Raw genomic sequence first — 16,819 nt, forward strand, 5'->3', positions numbered from 1 at the left:
TACCCGCCATACGGTATTGGCGGGAGGATGTTCTGAAAGTGGGTGCGGGGGTCAGATGATGCCCCTCCTCCTCAGGCCCCTGCAGCCTGCCCCTGGGTTTGGGGCGTGCTAGAGTACCTGGCATGAAATAAGAACTCAATAAACATTCACAGTTATTATTGTTATTACAATTATTGTAATTTCTACCAGCTTAAAGCTTTCTAAATACATTCTGGGCTGAAATGTTTCTTTTCTTAAAGAACATTTTCCTTGCAAATGATACTCTGTTCATTTGCAAAATAAAGATAAATAAAATTTAAAAAAAAACAGGAAACAGTTTTTCAAACGTTTAGTGTAATGCTGAATGCTAGCAATTTTCGTAAAAATGTAAGATTAGTTTGCTCACATATCTGATAAGACATTTCAATTAGTCATCTGTCTGCATTTTACGAACTTTGAAGTTGTGTTTTCTCGTTAGCTTTTTTATACTTTAAGAAGGAAATGATTTACAACACCCTTGCTTATCATTTCCTTCAAATGCATCTGTGCCACTGCTTTCTTTGGTATTTGATTAAATATAGAAGTATTTACTCTGTGTGGTTTTGGAAAATCTAACCTTGGAAACAGATTTTTAGAGGAATTAATGGTGAATGAATGCATATATTTATTAAAAGCAGAGCTTTAAAAATCTTAAACTCTGTTAGAAATAAATGATGTATTTCAGGTTCTCTCTTACTTAGATGTGAAATGCCTGAGAAGCAATAATTTATTATCTATTAATCATGTTAATTAGTTGGAGAGGATTCAGAATATTAATGATCTGCACCTAATTAAGTATTAAAATTGAGAACCACTAAGTGGTGAGGTGGCAGATGGCATCAGCCATTGAGTCTGGGTGCAGAGGGGTGGGCAGGCCCCCCTGGCCCAGCTTCTGCATGCCCGCCTGCGCGGTTTGCTTGCTTGGCATGTAATCTCTTGTTGTCTCTGTCTCTGCTCTGCTCTGCACAGATGACGCTGCCGTGGACGCTGCGGGCATCGCCAGCGTGCCCGAGGAAGCCCTCCGCAACATCGAGGCTGACACTTACTGGTGCATGAGCAAGTTGCTCGACGGCATTCAGGTGAGCCACCGCCATCCATCAAGGGCTGGGGTGCCGCCCTGTGTCCTGTCCAGCTGCCTGGTCCCAGGGCTGTGGCTCCAGACCTGAAGTCGGTCTCACCCCCCACCGCCTCTGTGCTCTGCCATTCAGTAGCCTCTGTTAATTTTTAGTCTTTCCCCGAAAGCTTAGTTTTTCCCCTCCTTAGAAAAGAGATTGAACCATAACATGAAATTTCATAAATTTCAAATGTCACATCTTTAATCATGAGTGATGGAATTTCTGCCATTTAAATGCAAAATTATCTAGCACCTGTTTGTAAACAAAATCAGCTATATGGTGAAATCGATGCTGGCTTTTCATTTTTCACCTGAGATTTGTTCTCTGATGAAATGGTTTATTGACAAGGCTGACAAGTGTAAGTGTAAAGCATAATGCTTTTCTGCTGCACGTGTTTACAAAGCAGTACAATCCAAGCACCCATCCATCTTTCTTTCCTGTGGTTACGATTGACTCCACCTGGGATTCAGGGATGGTTCACCTTTCACCACCATCTGGGGAACTTTGGGAGCTCTGTTCTGTTTCCTCCAGATATAGTTGTCATAGGGCCCTGAGGTGGGTGTTTTTTTTTTTTTTTAATGTGCAAGGACCACTGACTGCCCTTTAAAGTTACTAAGTGAAAGGCTAGGAACTAACTTAAAATCAAGGGGAAAATGGGCCAGGAGGTAAACTCCCTAAGGACCTGGGAGCTCCGTCGGTGATTACTGACTGCTTCTACCTCCTCCTCCTCCTCCTGAGCTCACCTATCGTGATTTCATTTTCCTGAGAGCTGCTGGAATTGGCTTCCTTAAGCACCTCTTCATCACCCATGCCTTGATGGAAAACCCATGAAAACTCATTTTTGATTTTGTGAAATGTCTAACTCTTCTCCAGTTGTTCCCAAGTGTTCGATCTGCTTCAGTTTTATTTTATTAAGTGTGGTAACAGTTTCTGCCATTGCCAAAGACACTTCCGTGGAATCAGTCACTGAACCAAAATTATGTCCTAGTGGCTGAAATCATGTACCAGAAGGCTGGATCTCTAGCAGGGGCTCTTCCTCACAAGGGGCGATGGTCCTGAAGGACTGTGAGCCCATCATTTCCATGACTGGGAGATGATGGAGCAACAGTCTCTTTGTATTGAGCTCCTCCTGTGTGCTTGCTGATTCCGACACTACTTGCATCCTCACATGGAGCTCAGCCCACAAGAAGGAATGGATACCATGGGGGTGAAGCACCTCATCCAGGGGTACACGGCTTGTGCTGGAACCCTGCCTGACCAGAACCCTAAAGCTGGTGATTTTCTGCTCCACCTTACAACCTTCCCCGCTCAAATATGTGGAAGCAAGGTCCAGCTTGAAGGGATTTTCTGGAGGGCAGCAGCCATATCTTTTTGTCCTTTGCTTTCCTTATCCTAGATAGTAACAGCTCTAACATTCAAGTTACTGTTTCTTACTCACCTTGTAGCCTCTGTGAATATGTCTCTCACTGAGTTTCAGTGACATGTGACTCATTCTAAATATCAGCCCATTAAATTAATTATTTGTGTAACTTCATCACTGTGACCAGAGTGTAGTGTGCGTTTACCATGTACAGAGCAGTTTGAGTGAGTCGTCATCACCCTGCAGTGGAGACACTCGCAGCTGGGTGGGATGGGGGCCAGAAGAGGAGCACAGAAGGAATTTTAGGAACTTGGCATACTACGAACTGGTCCTCCAATAAATACTGAATGGAAATGCTGGGCGATATTGAACAAAACTTGTTTAAAATTCATAGCTGAACATATTAGGAACAGGGGGAGACTTCCAGAAAGGAAGGTGATGGTGCCTCCGACGGGCTCTGTGTTAACATGGGGGGGGCGGTGTCAATGAGCAGGCACCTTCTGGCCAAGGTTGATTGCCTGTTCTAGCAGGTGTTGAGACTGAAGATTGAAAGGGTCCTGCATAAGCAGACCTCTCGTTCCTTGTCAGAAACAAAAGTAAAATGGTCCTGCGTTAGTTGCACTCTAACAATTATCGAGTAATGCAGAGAGTGTTTGTTTAGGTGCTTTAAATCTGTGACTATTTACTTTAGTAGAAATTAAAACTGAGAAAATTAAAAAGTATTTAGATACTCATTGAAGAAAATGAAAAACCCATTCCACATTGTCATAAATAACATTTTTATGATACATTAGTATTTTCCAAAACAAAAATGTTTAGAGAGAAGAAAGAGTGTTTAGTTAGTTGTTAGTTGCTGCATAGGCAAGCCCTGGGAAACAAACTTGGGTCTTAGATATGGCAGGTGAGAACTCGGCCTGCTGAGCCACCATGGCCTGCTGTGTTAGTTAGATTCAGTTGTCAACTTGGCCAGGTGAAGGTGCCTAGATCTGTTGCTGTGGACATAAGCCAGTGGCATGTGAACCTCATCTGTTGCTGATTACATCTACAGTCAGCTAGGAGGCATGCCTGCTGCAATGAATGATGTTTGACTTATTGGCTGGTGCTTAATGAGAGAGCTTAACATAGCACAACCCAAGCAGCTCAGCATACCTCCTCTCAGTGCTCCTCAGCCCAGGCCTTTGGAGATGTAGAAAGGAATCACCCTGGGGAAAGGTGTTGGAACCCAGAAGCCTGGAGAGAAGGCCAGCAGAGATTGCCCTGTGCCTTCCATGTAAGAAAGAACCTCAGATGAAAGTTAGCTGCCTTTCCTCTGGTTTTGTACCATCAGTGCAAATGTCAACATGCGTGTAAGTAAGCAATGCCTTAGTATTATTGTAAAATAGTCTTGACCTCATGAACCGCTTGGAGGAATCTCAGGACCCCCCCACCCCCAGTGTTCTGACCACACTTTGAGAATTTGCCCTGGTGGGTGCTCTCTCTCAGGCCTGTGGGGCTTTCACTGGAAGAGCTACCCACAGAGGAGCTCACAGTAGACAGTGTCTTCTGAAAATAGACAGCTGATGCTGCAGGTAGGATGGTCTGTACCCAGGGATGTAAGATACTAGAAGGGTAATGTGCAGTAGCCATAGAAGGAGTAGGCTTAAAATTATTAACAATTAAAGGAATTAAAATGAAAAACAAGACTGATAAAAGAACTTACAGATTTTAAAAGGAACCAAAAAGCACTTCCAGCAATCAAAATTATAGTTATTGAAATTTAAAACTCTTTGAACCCAATAGAAGAGTGAATTAGTCAAAATAGAATGGGTATCTGAGAAAATTACTGAGTAGGCAGCACAGAGAGATACTGAGAATATGAAAGGGGTTGATCAGATAACAACAACAAAAAAACAATTAGACCCGGAGGAGGAAATATGTCGGAAGAAAGCCAGTATTTATGAATAATTTTTTAGCACCAATGAAAGACAGCAGTACTCATATCCAACAATCAAAACAATTCTCAAGCAAGATGAATTAAAAACATTCACATATAGACAAGAGTGAAACCATGATATATGAAAGATAAGAGAAAATCTTTTGATCTCATAGAAAATACCAGTACTCTACAAATTAAAAAAAAAGGCAATTAAATGGAAAACAGACTTCCACAGAGACCAGAGAAAAATGAAATATAGTACATCCAGTGTTCCAAAGAAACAACCATCTACCTAGCTTGGATTAAAAACGTAGTCCAGCAATGTTTTTCTTATAAGATACTCACCTAAAATATATGGATACAGCAAGGTTGGAAGGGAAGAGTTGGGAAAAATACAACTGATAAATAGTAAATAAGATAATAGCTATGTACCTATATAACTTTTAGGTCACTAAGTGATTGTCATGTAGCTATTAGATGAAATAGATTTTAAGGCAAAAGTGTTATTAGGGCTAGAGTATCACCATCTATTGAGAAGTGAGCAGACTTGTTGGAAAAGATAAATAATCCTGAACATGCAATCTTGACAACCTATTTGTGTGTGGTGAGAAATAGAGATAGAGATACAGAGATAGAGATATAGAGAAATTTGGCAGAGTTATGAGAAGAGATGAAAATACTGTGTATGACTGATACTGTGGACCACTTACTGTGTGCTGTGGGCTGTTTCGAGTGCTCAGCCTGGATCACCGTATATGCATTAGGGCCTTTCCCGTCCCGACAAGCCTATACAGCATTTCTGGTCAGTGGCTAGACATGGGGGGGTGCCGGGCTCAGATGCCCCCGTCCAGCTCCACAGTCCAGCTGTGCTGGGAGAAAAGGGGAAACAGCTGCCTTTCCAGGCATACTGGGCTCACAGGAGACTGCTTTCACAGAATAGAGCTGGAAAGCCGCTGTTGCTTTGTGAGAGCAGTGGAGTGAGGCCAGTAGCATTGCCCTTTTGGAAGGGATGTGGAGAAGTTGCTATATGATGCATCATGGGACACTTGCTCAGGCGCAGCAGAGGTTCCAGGAAAAGGATTGCTTTCTTGCTTGCAAAGCACATGGGTCCAAATGAGCAGGGGAAGAGCACCCCCTGGGTTGGACCCCCCGGAGGTCCATTGCTCTGGTCAGGGTAGGTGCTGGCAGCTCCCTCACCTCTGTTTACATCAGAGATAAGGGACATGTGCAGTGACAGTGCTGCGTTTTATATGCACAGTTGTGGGGGGATCAGGTCTGTGGGAGTATCTGAGCAGCTGGAGCTGGTTACCATTTAACATCTCACCTGATGGCAAACAAGCACAAATGGAAATCTACCAAATATCTGCATGCAAACAAACAGAGGGAAAAGGAGGGGGTAGTCAAGGGTTGGGAGCTGACCACTGGGTGTGTCGTTGGCTCCCCAGAGGATTTGGGCTATGTGTTGGGCCAGGGTGCAGCGGCAGCCAGGTTCAAAGCCAAAACTCGAGTGGGGGGATGGGAGGGGCTTGGGTCTCTGTCAGCCTTGTTAGCTCTGGCCCATAGTGGAGGCAGTAGAGGTGGTCCTAAGCATCCTTCCTTAGGGTTGCTATAACTATGGATGCCACAGGCATTTACTTGACAGCAGCAGGTGCACTAAATGTCCAACAGTGCTTAGGCAGCTTTCCCACTGCAGAGTCTTAACAGCACCCCATTAAGAAACGCTGTCTAGAAAGAATGCTGGGCTTATAGCCAGCAGATCTGGGTTGCGATTTTCTCACCTATGTGACCCTGTTAATTATTCCAATTTGGTGATATTGTCTTGAGGAGCCCATGAGAAAATCCTATTTCCTGGTGAAATGGGCTGCTTGGCTTGAGCCTGACAGGCTGCATTAGAGGCTTCGATGCCTGGAAGGGCAGCCCAGGCTCCTGGATGCAGACAGGGGCATGCAGGAGGGGTGGGTCACCACTGGGGTGACAGTGCCAAGTGCAGGAGTCATGGCTGTGTGTCCGATTCCATGCCTCCTATGATGGGTGATGCTCGCTGCTGAGGATGGAGCTTCTGGGTTTCCTTCCACAGTCGTGTGGTGGGTGTGACAGCAAGTGCCTTTTACACTTCTAATAAGAGTAATTGGGGGAAGTATTCCATGCCCTTTTTCTGCCAGTTTTTCATTTTCTTCCATGTTTGGCCTTTCAGCCCACTTTCCTGGGGTTGGTGGTAAATTGAGTGCTGTGGGCTGGCCAAACATGGGCCTACAGGCTGGCCTCCTCAGGGGTCCTCAGCTCAGCAGGAGACAGGGAGCCCTGCAAGGGGCTTTCCCATCTGGGGGCCCAGCATATCAGTACCCAGGCTCCAAAGCAAGAAGGTCAGTTGTGTCGACTGCGCTGAGGGTTTTAGAAAGAGATTGAAACCTGGAAGTCCATTTCCGTTTGATTGATTATTTTTTTAAACAGATTGCTTTAAAACAGGATGTCACCCCAATGATGACTGGTCTGTTATGTGCTCTCGGGGAGCTGGAAGCCGCTGAGGTGCACACTGAATTTTAGACTCTACAGAGTTTAATCGATTTCTCCCCTGGGGGTTAGAGTTCCTGTCTAGTTAGAAGTTCCAGGCTGGCTGGAGCGTTTTTTAGGCTTTCAGGGGATTATTCTTGTCCTTTTGCCAGACTTTATATTTCACTAACGGCATCAACGCCAAGGCTGACGGTTAGATATTACTTCTTGAATTACGGCTTCCACACTTGCTTACCCTGAAGTCATACTATTATTCTTAGATTCATTACTTAATAGGACAGCTTCTTTGAGTAGAAAAGAACCCTTGCCTTTTATAATTAGTCATTTACATTTCCTTTCCTTGGGGGAGAATTGCTCAATTCTATGAACTGATTGGTGGCACGGAGGAGAGTGGCTCCATTATCTTGGAACGAGTCACAGAAAAGATCAGAAATGTGGCAGTATAGTGACCTGTTTAGAGAAAGGCTGGGAAACTACTAGGCCTATGACTGGGGACTGCAGTGGACTGTGTCTTGGGGGAGCGAGGGGGTGTTTATCTCTTGGGTATGGTTGTTGTTGTATGTTGACCTTGAGGAGAGAAGGGAAACCAGAGCCTGCACAGAGAGCCCTTGGAGACATACCAGTTATTAAAGTGTATGCCCCCACAAGGATAGAGGCTAGTGGCCAAGGGCGCAAGGAACCTCTGAAATGCAAGCTAGAACCTGGCATGCTCCAAGTCGCAGGGGTGGGGTAGGGGTGGGGTGGTATCTGCACACTAAGCTCAAAAGAAAGGGAAGACCAAACAAGGGATTGGTCTGCTGCCTGAGAAAGTGGCAGGGAGGATGGTCAGTAACTTTACTGTGGCTTAGCTTTTGTCACATTGTCCTGGAAGACTCTTTACCTGGAGAGAGTGGCTGAGCCGAGCCATCATGTAGAGGGAACACAGCCTCATCCCTGTAGCCAGCCCTGTACTTGGCACATGAGAAGATCCTGGAGGGTTTCATTAGTGGGTGGAAGAATGGAAGAACGAAGCTCCTAGCAGGTTTAAATCTGTTCCTGTCCCTCCCAAATACCAGATGAGCCACACTGTGTGGAAGAATCCTGGAAATGTGATTTTAGAACCTGCCCCAGTTGATAGAATTGAGTGTTCTTGGCAATATTCTAGAAAGGGTTATTAAACAGACAGGATGTGCTGGTTACTGGACTGCAGCAGAAGGTTGATTGAACAGCAAATGATTTAAAGTTGGAAAGGAAAAAATTCAGTTTGCAACAGCCCCTAAAAACGTAAAATCTGTGTTGTTGTCTGAATGAATACTCCATTCCTTTTAATTGCCAAGTAGTGTTCCATTGCGTGTACATGTTGCATTTTGTTTATTCACTCTTCTGTTGGTAGAAACCAGAGCTGTTCTAGTTTTTGACTACTATGAGTGAAGCTGCTATGAACAGTCGTAGCCAAGTCTTCTTGTTGATCTATGTTTTCATACCAAGAGTCATAGGAATATGTTTGGACTTTTTTTTTTTTTAAACAAGAAATAGGCAGATCTTTTCCCAAAGTGGTTGTACCATTTTACATATGCAGCAACAATGTATGAAAGTTCTGGTTGCTCCATTTCCTCCCCATCATTGCATTTCTCTGATGTTCCTTATTTATTTATTCTTGATAGCTTTCCTGTCTGGAAAGGATATTTTCTCCTAGTTTGTGACTTCCCAGTTCTTCCTCTTTTTTTTTTAATTAGAGAAATTGTGGGTTTACAGAAAAATAATGCAGAAAATATACCCCCATGGTTTTCCCTATTATTAACACTTTGTATTTTTGTGACATCTTTGAAGCAATATTATTATAATTATACTATATTCTGTAGTTTACATTAGAGTTCACTGTGTTGTACAGTCCTGTGACTTTTATTCTACTGCATATATACAACCCAAAATTTCACCTTCCACTCACACTCAAATATACAATTCAGTGATGGTGACTATACTCAGTGTTTTGCCATCATCACTATCATCCATCAGCAAAACCCTTCCATCATTTCAGAAGAAACTCTGCACCAACTGAGCATCAACTTCTTATTCCTTGTCCCCATCCTGGCCCCTGCTAAGCTGTATTTAGTTTCTAACCCAATTTATTATTTTAGCACTATCTTTTGATGAGCAGAAAATTTTAATTTTGATGAAATCTAATTCATCACTTTTTTCTTGAATGGTAATGGCTTACTGTGTCTTGACTAAAAATCCTTTGCTTAACCCTAGGATGCCGAGGTAGTCTCCTGTGTTTTTCTTATAGAAGCTTTGTAAGTTTAGCTTTTACTTTAAGGCTGTAATCTGTCTTGACTTAATTTTCTTGTTGGTGTGAGAAAGGCAGTGGGTTAATTTTTCCATATGGATATCCTAGTTAACATAGCATGATTTGATGAAAACACTTTCATTTCCACATTGGAATGCATTGACGCTTTGGTTGAAAATCAAATGCCTGTTGAAATGTGTGTTTGTATCTAGGTATTCTTTATTCCACTGAGCTCTTGGATCTTCAAGTGAATGCGCATTCACTGTGGCTTCATTGTAAGTCTTAGAGTCAGGGAGGGTAAATTCTCCAACTTGGGTCTTCCTTTTCAAAAATTTCTTGAGTGTTTGCATTTTTATATATTTAAACATTGCATTAGCCCATCCTTTCTACAAAAAAAATGCCTGGTTGAATTTTGAATGGGATTCTGTTGAATCTATATATTCACTCACCTTGAATTTACAATATTAACAATATTGAGTCTTCTAACCCATGGGTATGGTAGATTCTTTAATTAAAGGTATTCTTTAATTTATCTTCGCCAACATTTTGCTGTTTTCATTACATAGATTTTGCTCATATTTTAATTTATCTCTAAATATTTTGTTCTTTTGAAGCCAGTTTAAATGGCATAACTTTGTTTTTATTGCTGATATATACAAGTATACTTGTTATAAACTAACCTAGTATTCCAGTTAGTATTGCTGCATAACAGATTACCCTAAATCTTGTTGATTTAAAGCAGTCATTTTATTAAGCTCACAGATTCTGTGAGTCAGTATTTCAGCCTGGGCATGGCATGGATCACTTATCTATTCACTACGGTGTCTGGAGCCCTGGCTCGGGAGACCCAAAGGCTGGCTACAACTTGGTGACCATGGACTAGAATCATCAGAAAACTCATTTGTTTAAATGCCTGGTGCCTGGGTTGGCCTCTAAGACGGGAACTGTAGCTGAATTCCCCACTAAGCCCCTCTCTGTGGCTTATTATCATCATAGCATGCTGGTCTTAAGGTAGTCAGACTTCTCTCAGACTCTTCAAGGGGGCAAGGTGTAAGATGAATATTTTATGGCTAAGCCTCAAATGTCACTTATGTCACTTTCACTGTACTCTTTGGTTGAAGCAGTCTCAGTCTACCTAGATTCAAAGAGAGGTAAATTAGACTCCGTCTCTTGATACAGAAGTGGCACACTCATATTGTAAGATAGCAAGTGGGATGGGAGATATTGTTGTGGCCAACTTTGGAAAATGTAATATGCCATACCATGTGTATTAGCTAGGGTTCTCTAGAGAAACAGAATCAGCAGCAGATATCTGTAAATATAAAATTTATAAAAATGTCTCCTAACCATGGGAATGTAGAGTTCAAGGTCTGTTGGGCAGACCACAAGCTGGCAGCTCCAATGAAGGTCCTCAGCGAACTCTCAGGAAAAGCTGGCTGGGCAACTGTGGGGATGTAAGAGTCCAAGATCTGTAGGGCAGGCCACAAGCTGGAAGCTCCAATGTAGGGCCTCAACTCTCAGGAGAGGTTGGCTGGTTGAAGCAGGAAGAGTCATTGTCTCTTCTGAGTCCTCCTTAAAAGCTTTCTGGTGATTAGATTAAGCATCACTCATTACAGAAGGCACTCCCCTTAGCCAATTGCAAATGCAGTCAACTGTGGATGCCACCAGTGTGGTTGTGATTTAAGTTCATGAAATGTTCTCATAGCAATGGACAGGCCAGCACTTGCCCAACCAGACAACCAGGCACCACCACCTGGCCAGGTTGATACATGAACCTGACCCTGACACCATGTTTTCAGTGATCTTGTTAAATTCACTTATTAGTTCAAGGAACTGTTTTTATTTATTTTGCAAGTGTATTAGAATATTCTTTGTACAAAACTGTCATTTGCAAATAAAGAAATTACTTCTTTCTTTCCAATCATATAGCTTTTATTTCTTTCTCTTGCCCTGTGGCATTGTCAAGCATCTCAAGTATACAGTTGAATAGAAGTGATGAGAGCAGACGTCTTTGACTCTTTCTCATATCTTTCTTGTGTGTGTGTGTGTGTGTGTGTGCATGCGTGTGTGTGTGTGTGTGTGTGTGTAGATGTGACATATTCAGGCTCTCACCGTTAAGTATGATGTTATTCTGTTTATTTTGTAGCTGCCTTTATCATGATGTCTGTTGATAGAGCAGATCCCACAGTTAGTGGTCTATGTTTTCAGTAAGCATCCTGGTTTATTTAGATATGCCTTTGACTTTGAGAATTATTGGTATAAAATGGAAGAAGAGAGTTGAGGATAGAATTCTCAAGAGTGGGTGCTGGAAGAGCAGGAAGATATTACAGTTTGCTGAGACTTTTTAAAGATCTATGAATGGGTATTAAATTTTCTCAAATGTTTTTTCTTCATTTGTTGAAGTGATTGTATGCTTTTTCCATTTTATTTTGTTAGTGTTAATGAATGACCTGGATTGACTTTTTAAAGATTTCCATACTTCTTTTCATGAGAAATATTTGTCTTTAAATTATTCTCTTCTAATGTTTTTATCTGTTTTGGCATTAGGGAAATACTGATCTCATAAACTGCTCCTGGATTTTCTGAAAGAGTTTGTACATGATTTGTATTGTTTCCTCCTTAAATGTTTAATAGAACTCATCAATGAAGTCAGTCACAGCTTGGGGTTTTCTTTGTGGGAATGTTATAGGGATATTTCAGATTTTCTATTTCTTCTCTTGTCAGTTTTGGTAATTTGTGTTTTTCAAAGAAATTGAGAATTTTAACCAAGTTGTCTAATTTATTGACCTTACATTGTTTACGATATTCCCTAATTAATTTTTTAATGTCTACAAATAGTATAGGGTTATTTTTTATTTCTGATACTGGTAATTCATGTTACCTCTTTTTATTGTTACTCTAGATAGAGGTTTATCAGTTTTATTGATCTTTGCCTAGAACCACTTTCTGTTTCACTTTTGTTCCTTATTTTTTATCTATTATTTTCTTCCTTTGACTTTTTTGTGTAATTTGGGTTTTGTTTCTCTTGCTTTTCACTGTAAAAACTTAAATCATTGGTAATGGATTCTTTCCTAATATAAGCATTTAAAGTAGAAAATTGCTACTCATTTTGTTCTAATTTCTTTATTATTCAATTCAACATATTTTCTAATATTCCTTATGTTTTCTTCTTTAATCCTATGGGTTATTTAGAATTTTTTTTTTAACTTTCACATATTTGGAGATTTTCTAGATACTTTTTTTGATCAATTTTTAATTTACTATTGTGATAAACATACATACCTTGTATGCTTTCAAGTCTTTTAAATTGATTGGGACTTGTTTTAGGTCTGCACATGCTGTCTCTTGGTGAATGTTTCATAAGTCTTGGAATAAATGTATATTTTGCTGTGTTTGGGTGGAGTGTTCTATATGTGTCATTTAGGTCAAATTGGTTAGTCTTGATCCCTTACAGATTTTGTCTACTTTTTAAGCAAAACAGTAGAGAATTTTGAAAATTCCAAGTATCTGTTTCTTCTTTTAATCTTTTCAGGTTTTCCTTCATGTGACTTGACTCTCTGTTATTTGTTATATACACAGTTGGGATTTTTATGTTTTCTTTGTGAATTGGCCTATTTAGTTCTATGGGATGTTTCTCTTTATCTGTAGTTACAGTCTTTGTCTTGAAGTCCAGGTCATCTCACATTAATATAGCATTCCATCTTTCTTAGGAAGGCTGTTTCTGTGAGACATCTTTTTTGGGTCTGTGGTGGTTTGAAACTGTTATATACTGCATAAAAGCCAAACTTTTTCATTTTAATCCAATCATGTAGGGCAGATCTATTGTTTGGGTGGGACCTTTTGATTAAGTTATTTCTCTGGAGATGTCACCCATCCAGTTGTGGGTGGGACCTTTTGATTAGATGGAGATGTGACCCTACCCCTTCAAGGTGTGGCTTGGTTTACTGGAGTCTTTGAAAGAGCTCATGAAAGAGAGTGAGTCAGAGCTGACACAGAGAGCAGAAAGATGAAACCAGAGGCAGATGCTTGGAGATGCTGAGAGAGCCATTTGAAATAAGCCTAGAAAGAAGGAAAGCAGAAATTGCCGTCTGCCTTCCCATGTGATAGAGAAACCCTGAATTCGAACAACCTTTCTTGAGTGACGATATCCTCTCATTGGTGCCATACTTTGGACTTTTTTTTGCCTTAGAATTGTAACTTGTAACTTGTATAAATTCCCTTTATAAAAGCCAATCCATTTCAGTTACATTTCAGCTGCTTTAACAAACAGGATCCATTTGTGTATCTTTTTATTTAAAGTGCATTTTATAGTTGGGCTCTTTAAAAGATATTTTTATGTGTGTTTAGTCCACATATGTTCAGGTAATGTGTCTAGTGTAATTATTTACATGGCTGGAATTTAGACTGCCATTTTGCTGTTCATTTTCTATTTGTCTCATCTTTTATTTCCCCCTTCTTCCTTTTTTCCTACCATCTTTTGGATGTACTAAATACTTTTTATGTTCTTTTTTTTCCATTTTGGTTAATTGGCTATCCCCCTCCTATTTTTTTCTTGAGTTGTTGTTTTACTCTGCCTTACATTAAACACTTATAAGTTGTCACTTATAAGTTGTATGCCTTCAAATACTCATACCTTTTTCATGTTGCAAATTGGCTAGTGTCTGAAAACAAGTGTTTAGTATTTTTTCCCCATTATTCAGTTTGTCTACAGTAAGAGGTGCCAGTTACTCTGTCCTGGCTAGAGAGAACCTTCCTTCTTAACCATTATTCCATGATCCATATCAGCCATGCATGCACACTCTGTATATGGACACTGTTACAGATTCTTTTATATACACTAACTCATTAAATTGTCCCAGCGCTCTTGTGAAGGAGCCATTCTCTCCCCATTTCACAGATGATAGAATAGAAGGTCAGAAACATTAAACCAGCAGCTATGAAAATGAGCCTTGATTATTTCTATGATGCTTTTCTGCTCTGAGTGCTCTCTGAGAAGCATGCTGCAGAACCTGTCCTTGCCTGCCTTCTTTTCTCGGAGATGGTAATGAATACATGGGGGGTACACGTTTAACCGGTGCTTCTTATCATCAAGGGGCAGCAGCCAATGTGATAGATGTCATAATGAAGATTTGCAATGAGTGCCAGCCGCGCACCAGCCAGCTGAACAAGCTAATAGGAATAAATGTAAAGTCCTATGTTCAAGTTAAAAAAGCATCTGGTCCACCACAGGTCAGTACAAAGCAGCTTTCAGAGTTTGGGTTGACTGCATCATCAGTGGGAGGCTCTCGTCATGTGGTGGTGGTCACCTAACTGGCATTCCTGCATTTTCTTTGGCCCCATTTGTTACTTCTCACACTAGTAGTCAGAGTCACCTTTTCAAAATGCATATCCTTTAACTGTGGAGGCTCCGCATTTCTGTTTCATTAACTCCTTTCATGGTTTTGCTTTGGTCTTACTCTGAATTCCCTAAATAGACTCCCAGCCGTGTAGTGGTCTTCCCTGCCTTAGCCCAGCTTCCTCACAGTCCCTGCAGCTGCACTGGCATTCCTTCACTCCCTCCTGCCCTATGCAGCGCCTCCCTTCTTTCAGACCTGTTCACTCTGGACTGTCCTTCACATCTCAGGTCATACCTTGCATCCTCCACAAGCCCTTCAGGGCAGGTCCTCTGATGGGGTTTTGCTGGCAGGGCTGACCTAAGCACATTTGGCATTTTGCATGCATTTGCTTAACTGCCAGCCTGTCAACTCTATGAACAGAAGGGCCTTGTCTGTTTTTCTCACTGGTTGTACTGGAGGCCCCAAGACCATCCCCAGGTTTCGATGGACCACAGCACTCAGTGTATGGTCACACTCACAGCTGTGGTTTGTTTGTTTATTTATTTATTTAATTTAAAGCTGTGGATTATTATAGTGAAAGGCTACAAATCAAAATGTGCAAGAGGAAAAGGCACATGGGTCAAAGTCTGAGTTTCCAGAGTCCTCTCTCTGTGGAGTCACACAGGGTATGCTAAGTTCCTCCAGCAACGAGTTGTGACAACATGTATGAAATGCTCTCTACTAAGGGTGTTCATTGGAGACGTGGAGCCTAGGGTTTTTATGGGAGCTGGTCACGTTAGCTACCCTCTGCTCTGCAGAGTCCCAGGAGGAAGGCAGGTGTTCTGCATAAGCTCCGTTGATTGCACAAATAGCAGTGGCACAGGGAGCCACTCATCATTTCAGAGGGATGGGAATACTTGCAAAATCTAGGTTCCCAGCCCTAGGCCCACCTTGCCATCAGGCCTTCTGAGGACAGCAATCTCAGCTCTGCTGGCCGCTTTGCTCCTGGGTTTCATTGCTTTCAGTCCCTGGTTCCAGTGGCCTCCTCTCTGAGCTTCTGTCTATCTCCAGGCATCTCCAAACATCTGTGTTTATGTGTCTGCTCTCTGTGTTGGCTCTTTTAAGGACTCCAGTAAGCCTTGAAAAGTCAGGGCCACATTTCCATGGAAATAATCTAATCAAAAGATCTCATTCACAATAAGTCTGCACCCACAAGATTTGATTAAAAGAGCATGGCTTGGGCGGGCCGCGGTGGCTCAGCGGGCAAGAGTGCTTGCCTGCCGTGCCGGAGGACCCCGGTTCGATTCCTGGCCCTAGCCCATGTAAAAAACAAACAAACAAACAAAATATAATAAAACAAGAAAATGTTTAAAAATGTTTCCCTTTCTTCCTCCCTTCCTTCCTTCCATCCTTCCTTCCTTCTCTGTCTTTCCTTCCCTTCCTCCCTTTCTTAAAAAAAAAAAAAAAAAAAAAAAAAAAAAAAGAGCATGGCTTTTGGGGGGTACAGTACAGTTTCAAACCAGCACAGAGGCATTCAGCAAATGCTTGTGGAACAGATGATAGAACTAAAGTCTGATGACTCAGTGTTACATTACATTATTGCATTAATTACATCAATTGGGTTAATGCATTAATGGATGAAAATTGGGCACAGATGTGTCAGGAACAAACTTTTGTCCCCTGCACTGGTGGCCCTGACCTTGGTGGCCTGAGGGATACTCAGAACTGAACTTGGTAAAAGCCGAACAAGGCAGAGGTCTTTCAGTGTTTGTACAAAGGATTTTCTGAGTTGTTCAGAAGGCAGGTCCAGCCCCAGGTGAGGGGCTGTGGGACCACAGGAGGCAGTGGGATCCCTGGTTCAGGCGGAAGAGCCTCGTGTCAAAGATGCCAGAAAGGTTTTTAGTTCTCTGTGTATTGGAAGTTTTAATAGGTGGTTGTTGTGGTGCCTCCCAGCTAAGGCGAGATGAATTTATGTTTAAACTTTCCTCTAAAATGTCCTTTCAGAAAACTTTATTCTGGTTTTCTGCTGTAGAGCACAGAAAATGTTTGTTTTTGCTGGAGGTCTGATGGTGGAGTGGCAACAGCTGCAAGACAGGCTGAGTATGTTTTCTTTGATTTCTGCTTCTGGACCTTGCCTTCTATAAAACATCTCCCAAATGTCATTCTCTTCCTCAGATCTCCCTTTCTTCTCTCCTGACTTTGTAAAGTAAATCCTTTTTTAAAGATACAAGATAAAATTACAATTTGGAAGGATCTGATTGTTTACTTTTAGTTGACGTTATGTGTCTGTAAATGTCCAGAAGGTAAGCGTGCTTTACT

The 16,819-nt window shown here is 41.6% G+C and overlaps 1 protein-coding gene across 1 annotated transcript in view; it reads left to right on the forward strand.

Moving 5' to 3' along the window:
* TBC1D22A (TBC1 domain family member 22A) overlaps positions 1–16,819 on the forward strand; it is a 493,060-nt gene that overhangs the window by 276,282 nt on the left and 199,959 nt on the right. Inside the window, exon 9 of the mRNA XM_077169200.1 lies at positions 988–1,097. Coding sequence (XP_077025315.1) covers positions 988–1,097 — 110 coding nt within the window. The remainder of the gene's footprint in view (positions 1–987; positions 1,098–16,819) is intronic.

Source organism: Tamandua tetradactyla, chromosome 7, assembly GCF_023851605.1.
Source record: "Tamandua tetradactyla isolate mTamTet1 chromosome 7, mTamTet1.pri, whole genome shotgun sequence".
NCBI lineage: Eukaryota > Metazoa > Chordata > Mammalia > Pilosa > Myrmecophagidae > Tamandua > Tamandua tetradactyla.